The sequence below is a fragment of the Dictyostelium purpureum genome (genome assembly GCF_000190715.1).
Source record: "Dictyostelium purpureum unplaced genomic scaffold DICPUscaffold_94, whole genome shotgun sequence".
NCBI lineage: Eukaryota > Evosea > Eumycetozoa > Dictyosteliales > Dictyosteliaceae > Dictyostelium > Dictyostelium purpureum.
This window is the reverse complement of record NW_003519431.1, coordinates 30,274-39,635: the sequence shown is the minus strand read 5'-3', so window position 1 is coordinate 39,635 and position 9,362 is coordinate 30,274. Positions and strand designations below refer to the sequence as shown.

General features: G+C 27.8%; 3 protein-coding genes across 3 annotated transcripts; 2 read left to right on the top strand and 1 right to left on the bottom strand.

Annotated features, from left to right (window-relative positions):
* Positions 1-178: 178 nt before the first annotated feature.
* On the top strand, positions 179-4,797 carry DICPUDRAFT_97659 (uncharacterized protein; the record flags this gene model as incomplete). Its single annotated transcript, XM_003287233.1, has 3 exons — positions 179-1,379; positions 1,439-2,292; positions 2,377-4,797. The coding sequence occupies 3 exons, from the start codon at positions 179-181 to the stop codon at positions 4,795-4,797; spliced, it is 4,476 nt and encodes a 1,491-aa protein (XP_003287281.1).
* A 76-nt stretch (positions 4,798-4,873) lies between these two features.
* DICPUDRAFT_54757 (uncharacterized protein) lies at positions 4,874-5,628 on the bottom strand (the record flags this gene model as incomplete). Its single annotated transcript, XM_003287210.1, has 2 exons — positions 4,874-5,274; positions 5,335-5,628. 2 exons carry the CDS (start codon positions 5,626-5,628, stop codon positions 4,948-4,950), a joined length of 621 nt encoding a protein of 206 aa, XP_003287258.1. The 3' UTR covers positions 4,874-4,947.
* Positions 5,629-6,024: 396 nt separating this feature from the next.
* DICPUDRAFT_15185 (uncharacterized protein) lies at positions 6,025-9,328 on the top strand (the record flags this gene model as incomplete). The annotated part of the gene is made up of 7 exons (XM_003287232.1): positions 6,025-6,566; positions 6,632-6,850; positions 6,914-6,994; positions 7,057-7,188; positions 7,272-7,456; positions 7,518-9,101; positions 9,168-9,328. Coding segments are annotated over 7 exons (2,904 nt in total), but the record flags the coding sequence as incomplete, so codon positions are not given.
* Between the last annotated feature and the right edge of the window lie 34 nt (positions 9,329-9,362).

The window sequence follows — 9,362 nt, the reverse complement described above, 5'->3', positions numbered from 1 at the left end:
AAAAATTTTGTATATAAAAAAAAAACAATAACATTATTGTATAGTTTAGAATTTTTGCCATTTAATTAATTATACATTCACATAAAATAAAATTAAAATAAATAGTATAAATAATAATAGTAGTTAATTAAATAATAGTAATAATATAATAATAAATAATTATAATAATAGATAGAAAATGCTTTTGCTTCTTGATCATCAAGTTGATTTAAAGGAAAATAATAGTAATAACATAAGTAATCAAAATGACACACTAATAAATGAAAATATTATCAAAGAATCCAATGACATCTCTTCACATAATATAATAATAAATAATAGTAGCAGCTTTGAAAATAAAGATCTTGAAGACTTATCTCAAAGTACCAAAGGAAATAGTGGTATCAGTGAAAGTAGCGAAAAAAATAGTGACAGCAGCAGTACAAATAGCACCACAAGTGATAGTAAAGATAATAAAGATAGTAGTTCAATTAGCGAAATAATTGAAATCCTTCAAAATATTCAAAATGGTATAGATAATAATTATAGTAGTATTAATAGTAGTAATAATAACACTATTGATGTCAATGATAGCTATGATGTTAGCAATAATGATGGTAATAATGAATTTCAACCAATCAAATTAAATAAATCATCATCAATGCCAAACTCACCAGTTTTTTCATTTATTAAAAATGATGATATTTTAAAATATACCAGATCCTCATCATTTAATATAAACTTTTCAATACAACAAGATAGCCCAATAAATTTAAGGTCATCTAGTCAATTTTTTAGAAGTAATAGTTTTATAGAATCTAATAATAATAATAGTGTATATATAGAAAAAAATAGTAATACTGAAAGCGATAATAATCAAAATCAAGAAATTGATAATTGTTATAATGGTGCAGATATAGATAATGGTGAAGATAATAAAGAGTGTACATTAGTAGAGGAAACCATAATAAATAAAGAAAGCGATTTTATACTAAATAATAATAATATTAATAATGAAGAAAAAGAAGGAGAGGCAGATAATATAGAAAACAAACCAATTATTTTAAATGATTCTATTAATAGTTTAGGTAGTGAAACTATACCCGAGACCACCTCACTATCACTTGATACAACCCTACCAGTTTCTTCCATTACAACTACCACCACCACTACAACCACTACGACAACTACTACCACTACAACAACTACCACGCCAGCTTCAACTTCAACGTCACCACCTGCATCGTTACCAGCTTCTGCATCGTCATCACCATCCTTATCATCGTCACAACAACAACAACAAACTTTACAACCACCCCAGCAATCACCATTACCACCATCAATACCATCAATACCATCAATACCACCATTACAAACACCACCACCAACACAACAAACGAGTAATGGTGCACCCCCACTTAAATAGTTCCCCAAGAAGTGTTTCAGTACCATTAATAAGGTTCAAGAGTTCAAAGACAGCCAAGACAGAGACAACAGGGATCAATAGAAAGACCGTTATTACATGCAGTTTTATTACAAGAAGAAATTAAAAATTTAATAAGTTATGAAGATGTTAATACCAAGGATATAGAAGGAAATAGTATTTTACATAGAGTTTCGATTATTGGTAATTCCCAAGCAATAAAACATATCGTTAATAGAGGTGGCAGAGTTAATGGAACTAATAATAACGGAATAACCCCACTTCATTATGCAGCATGTGCAAATGTACCTTGTGTTGACATTCTTTTATATCATGGTGCCCAAGTAAATTCAAAAGATAATAATTTAGAAACCCCACTTCACTATGCAGTAGATAGAGGTTTATTTTCGATAGTATCAACATTATTGATGCGTGGTTCTAAAGTTGCACTTGCAAATAAATCAATGGGTAGAAATCCTCTTCATTTAGCAGCAATCAAAGGTTACTCTTCAATTGTTCGACTTTTATTAGAGAGTAAAGGAAATGTAAACTCAGTTGATCGTAGTGAATGTACACCACTTCATCTAACCGTTTTCTTTAGTCCTATTAATAATAGTAATTCTGGCTCACTTTATAACAGCCAGGAAATCAATGCCACAATCGATCAATATTTTACTTGTTGTGAATTATTTCTCCAACGTGGTTGCAATATTTATTCTCAAGATATTGATGGCTCAACTGCTCTTCATATTGCTGCTCAACATGGTAAAAGAAATTTTATGGAAATTATTTTATTTTATGCCAATAAAACTAAATCTCCTTCATTATCGATTTTATCAAATGGTAAATCAGTTAAAAAAGATATAAAGTCTGAATTAATTTTATTTATTGTAAGTAGTAAAAAAAAAACAAAAAGTATAAATTATAAAAAAAAAATAAAATAAAAAATTAATAGTTTTTTTATCATATTATAGCCCGATAATAAAGGAAGAATTCCATTACATGTTGCAGCATATTCAGGTCATTCTAAAATTTTACAAGTTTTAATTGGATCAGCATCAAGAAAAACAGCATTTATTAAAGATGATATGGGTATGACAGCATTATGTTTAGCATCATTGTTTGGTCATTTTGATTGTGTGGAAGTTTTAAGTAGGGAAAAAAGACCACCAAATTTCACATTCAAATTTTTTAATGATCCAAATGATATAAAGACTCCGTTCGATCCGTTAGGAAATGATTTTAGATTTAGCTTGGATGGCCAATACTGTGATATAGTTTTCAATGTCGAAGGTAAAGAAATTTATGCTCACACTGTTATTTTAAGACAATTCAAAATTTTTAGAGAATTAATTCATACCTATAGAGTATCACACGGAAATGGTGTCGGTAATGCAGGTGGAGGCTATTATGGTAATTATGGATCCCATTATCAGCAATACCTCGCTGGCTATATGGGAAGCCAATTACATGCATCAAATATTTCAAATCAAATATCAACAAGCTATGTATCAGATAGCTATTATAACCAAGAAGATGCTAGTTTTACCGATGATGATGATAGTTCTTATTACGGCAGACATAGAACTCGTTCAAGAATGGGTAGTGTGGTAAATCCGGGTCAGTTAATTCGTATTCCAATCGAAAAAGGTGTATCATATGAATTGTTTAAAGCAATTTTACATTATGCATACACTAGTGAAGTACCACGTGAAATCGTTTCAAGTTCAAGTAAATTCTCTGAATTTAGCGATCTTTGTTCTCTTTATAACATTGATTCAGTTTGTAATATCTCACCAAATAGACCAAGACACGGAACCCTCGATTTGGCTAGCTATTTATACCGTCAAGTTGGTTCAAGTATGGGTGCTGATGTTTTATTCATTTGCGAAGGAGGCTTTGGAATTTATGCACATAGTGTTATTTTAGCAGCTCGTTCACCATTCTTTAAAAATCATTTTGAAACTCATCAATTTGCACCAACCAAAACAATTATCTCAGTATTCCCAAACCAACCACCCTCAAACTCCACCACTACCACTACCACCACTACCACAACCACCACAACCACTACATCAAACGGCAAAGATAAGGAAAGTAGTACACAAGTTTATGGTACAAGCGTTCAAAGTAATAGCAGTATCAACGGTGGTTTCAATATTGGTAATATCGAACATACTCCAAGAAAAATGTCATGCCCATCATCACCAGCTTTAGGCAGCGAAATTGGTTTCCATCCATGTGCTTGGAATATTGATATTGGCGATGTAAATCATAGGGTTTTAACAGCACTACTCGAATTTTTATATTGTGGAAGTATTGTTTTTGCCAATCCATGCCAACCACCATCATCAAGTGTCACCAATACTCTCGGCAGTGGAGTTTTTACCCCATCAGAAGTATTTAAATTTAGAAATAGTAATAATGAACAATTAGATGTCATTGATATTTTAACACTCTCCAAATTATCATACACAATCTCTCACAAAACATTACAACATTATTCTGCTGTTTTACTTTACCATATTTTAGATGTTTCAAAAATCGTTACAGTAATCAAAACCATCTTTGAAAATAACTCTTTACACTTTAAAGAGAATTGGGTTAGCAATTCATCATCCTCTAGTGCTATTCAAGATATGTGGTCTATTTGTTTGGAATGGATGTCAAAGAAAAAGAATTGGAATGATTTGTTAAAGAACGAATTATTTATTAAACAAAATTTCACAAGTAAATTTATTAAAGATCTAAAGAAAGAAAGAGATGAAAAGAAAAAGAAATTGGAAAAAATTGAAAAACAAAGAAAGAAACAAGAAACTAGTGATGGTAAAAAACAATCATTGTCATCACAGTCCCAATCTCCACAACAACAGTTAACTCATAATAATTATGGTGGATCATCATTAAACCTATCTTATTCTGGTTCACAAAATAATAGTCCCTCTCAAAGTCCAGTTAACTCTGTTAAAAACAATATGAACTCGGTTATTACAAATCATACCTTTAATAGATCATCAACAACAAATAATATTAGTAGTAGAATTGCAACAAGTAGTCACAGTGCCTCACCATTATTTTCAAATTCAGTTACAAATCCCCAACCAATATCCTCTCCAAATCCACCAACAATAAATAATGAAAAAGAAACAATTGAAGATAATAATAATATGAACAACTATAGTGTAGAAAATAATAATAGCAATATAAATAATATTGAAAGCAAAGAATCAACCAATAATAATTCTAACAATAACAGTAGCAATAGTACCAATGTAAATAATGAAAGTTATAATAATACTTTACAACAAAAACAACAACAACAACAACAACAACAACAACAACAAAACAAAAAATCTGGTTTTTGGTTATTAAAAACTTTAAAAAAGAAATCTTAAAATAATTTGTAGGATAAAAATAAAAGTTTATTCATGTATATATTTAATTTTATAAAAAAAAATTCATATATATTTTATTTAAATTAAAATTATAGTTTTTATTATTTTGTTTTTTTATTAAAATTATAGTTTTTATTATTTTATTTTTATTTACACATTTTTGATTATATATTCTACTATTTTTGGCACTTCTTCCATCGCACCCATACCAATATCACCACAAAATAATTTCTTTTGAATTGGATCTATAAATAGTACATTGTTTGATAATTGTTTCATTGTTTCGATATGGCGGCTGGTAAATGGGTTCTCCCACATCATTGTATTCATTGCTGGTGCTATAATTAATTTCTTATTTTTATAATCCCATGCTCTAATTAATGATGTTAATAAATTGTCACATAACCCATTTGAAATTTTACCCAAAGTATTTGCTGAGCATGGCGCTATTAAAATTGAATCTGCCCATTTTCTTAACTAAATAATAAAAAAGATATTAGTTTATAAAGTTAATTGTAGTAATGATGATGATATTACATCTATGTGAAGTGCAGATCTTTTAAATATATCTACATGTGATTCCCATTCATCCTTGTCGTTATATATTTTAGCTTTGCTTGATATATATTGAATATCTGATTCTGATAAAAACTTTAATGATGTTTCTGTTGTTATAACTATAATATTATATGAATTTATTAAACTTTCCACTAATAGTTTTGCTTTAATTGTTGCAACACTTCCTGTTAACCCTATAATTAAATTTTTTTTATTTTTGTCATGGTTTATTATTTCTAAATTGTGAGATTCATTATTATTATTGCTTGACATTATTTAATTTAAATAAAAAATTAAAAAATTAAAAAATTAAAAAAATAAAAAAAAAAATATTTTTTAAAACAATTTAATATTTTCTCACCCTTTTTTTTAAAAAATAAAATTTTGGGTAAATTTGACAAGGGTGGTGCCAAAATTTTATTTTTTTTTAAAAAAAAATATATTTTTTTTTGGGTAGAAAATAAAAAAATAAAAAAATATATTTTTTTTGATCCACTTTTTCAAATGACCGAAATAAATAATGAACCAAATAAATATTTTATTTATATTAATAATATTAATAAATAATTCACTAGCTGTAAAGCTAATAGACGAAGAATGTAATTTATTAAAAAATTTTAAAACTTTATTCTAATAATACAGTTACTAATTTTTTTTTTTTTAGATACATGTGCAGATAATTTATTAAGTAAGGTTGGTTATCCATTGGCAATCAATGGAGATTTAGGTTATAAAGATTTTTGTTCAAAATTTGTATGTAATTCCAATGGAACAATAAATTATATCAATTTAAATACAATAAATCAAGATTTAATTGGCTATGACGATTTTAGCTGCTTCACAGTATTATCAAATATAGATTTAAATGGTATATATTTAAAAGATAATGTAGTTGGAACTCCTCCACAAAGACCCATTTCAAGCTTTAAAGTAAATTTTTACAATTGCTATAATATATATGCAAATATTCCTTATTCAGCTACTCGAGAGGTTCATTTTCTAAATTTAGTTGAACCTTTTAAAACAAATATTTCTTTAGTCGCTTTAAGTTATATAAAAAATTTTGAAATGTACGAAAATAGCAATCCCTACAAAACATTTTTATATCCATATGTCGACAACGATTTAACCAGTGCTATTGGTTTAACAACATTGATTTTGTATTCCTCCAACGTACCAATTTTTAGCAGCTTATTTCGCCCCTCATTAATGTAAGTAATTATTTTTTCGTACGTAATAGTATATAGTAAAAATTTAAATTAATAATTTTATTTAGCCAAATAAATTTAGGCAAAGGTTTTGATGCATCATCTCTTTCAAATTTAAATGATTTATCTATTCTTCCCCAATATTCTTCAATTAGTTTAAGGGTTTTAGATGGTTCTGTTGCCTTTCCATTTAAAAAAACAAGTTTAAATTCTCGAGTAGTTTTTACTGGTTATTTAGATAAACCATCAGACTATATTGATTTAAGCCAATTTGCTAGTAATTCTTTGTAAGTTTTTCTTAAATATTTATTTTGATAAGAATTCTCTTATTAATAAATTTTTTTTTATAGATCTCTATCGAATGTATCAAACCTTTTTTCTATTAATGGGGAAATTCCATTTAAAAATTATCAATCTACATTAACCGAAATGTGAGAAATATATTTATCATAAAAAAAAAAAAAAAAAAAAAATTCTAATTTCCATTCAAAAGTATTATCACAGATGGGTCTTTTACTTCTATTCCCAAGCATTCTGGTTTAAAAACTCTTTCTTTGAAGAACAACAATTTAAGTGGAGACATCCTAGGAAAATATACTGACTATTATAGTGGCCTAACAAAATTGTAAATATTTATTTTTATTAAAAATTATTAATATTTTTTTAAAAATTTTTATTAATACTTTTTTCATTTTAAAATATTAAAAGAGATATTTCAAATAATAAACTAAGTGGAACAATTGATGAGTCATGGTGTCTATTACAATCATTCGATTTCTCATCAAATCAATTTGTTGACCCCATCCCAAAATGCTTTAGCTGTTTCTTTTCGGGTTTTTCTTATTCGATGTATTTTAAATCAAATAATTTTGCATCTCTAGACACTCCAAATGGTTTGTATTTATTTAAAAAAAATATTTCACCATATGATTTACTTACTATTTTTTTTTAAAGATTGTATAATTACACCAACCTTAACTGTAAATAGAACAATTAATAGAATGTATTTAAGTGGTGAATATTTGGGGCTTTCACTATATAATCCATTTTCCTCCACCCCATCTATGACCTGGAAATGGATAAGCTATAGTCTTTATGAAGCAGAATTTATTCCATCAACTACACCAGATATAATTTTAATTAGATTTACATCACTCGATAAAAATATCACACTCTTTACGTCACAAACTGCACCAAAGGTATCACAGGTTTCATCTACATACGATACTTTTACTTTTATTGGATCTTATTTTGCCTACAATACCTCAACAATAAAGATTACAATACAGTCTGTAGTTTGTGGAATACAAAGTGCAACTTTTGATCAAATTATTTGCTCTATGCCCTCTCCTTTTACCTCAGATAAAAAGGATTTGATTACCATTATCAATGTCGCTGGTTTACAAACCCAAATTACGGTTACTCCAAATCAACTTAATAATATTGTAGAATGTGGAGTTTGTGATGGTATCTGTATATCCTCTAATGGTACTTGCATCCCCAATATAAAACAATATTCCAGCTCAATTATACCAATTGAAAAAAATTCAGAGGGTACAGTTCAAATATTTGGATTTTTTGGTTCGACTCATTCAAATTTAGCTGTGACCATTGGTGGCATAAATTGCATCGTTACCTATGTAGATGAAAAACTAATCAACTGCACATTAAAAGGAACTGATAGCTCCGGTTTTCAACAAGTAAATATAACACAAAATGAATATTCTTGGTCAAGTAAATCACTATTTATGTATATAGATCCAATACAAAGCTGCCCAAATAGTTGCACCAAAGAAGAACAAGGTATTTGTGACACCAAGGTTGGAATATGTAATTGCAAAAATAACTATAGTGGTATAGATTGCTCCATTTTAAAGAATAATGATCAAAATCTTAAAAATATAGTTTCAATAGACAAAACTACCGGTAGTAGTATTATCTCAAACGAACAAACAAATTTTGAAATCAAATTTATATCTTTATTAGAGATTGATATAATAGGAAATATCATTAAAAACCATTCACTTGTTAGCTCTTGGGCCAATAACGAAAACGAATCAAATGACGAAAATGTATATATTTTCTCACAGAATCTAATTAACTCCACTTGTAAAATTGTATCAGTTATTGAACAAGTTAAAGAAGATAAACAATTTTCTTTTGCAGGTGTAGATTTTACAGTTGATGCAGGATCAATTAAATTATCAATTTCAATTAGCAACTATACATATGCCAGTGCATTAAACTCATTACAATTGTTAATTCAGTCATCAGCAAACGAAACTGAAGATCATGGATATGATAATGGATGCAACAATCAAAATACTAATATTGATACCACAGAGATTAAAGACTCAACATTAAACTTTATAACAATCAGAAAAAATGAAAAAATATTAAATGGGAAATTTATAAACAGAGTAATATCCGATGGTAATCCAACATCCCTCCAAACCTCTATATTTTCTAAAACCCAAGACTCGCTAATAATTGCTCTTAACCTTCCTCACTTTATGAATGAATGTTTATTAGATCCAGGTAAGTGATTTATAATATTAAATATTCATTAACTTTTCCTAACCAAGTTTTTTTAAAATTATATAGATTTCTCTGTTTTGGTTTCACCTGATTTTAAATCAACATGCCAATCAAGAAAATGGGTTGTTCCTGTAGCTGTGGTTGTACCTGTGGTTGTAGTTTCAATTTTAGTTATTGCTGGTGCGGTTTTTTATAAAAAAAATAAAACCGAAATTAAAATTAAATTAAAATCAATTAAATCCTAATAAAAATATATTACCC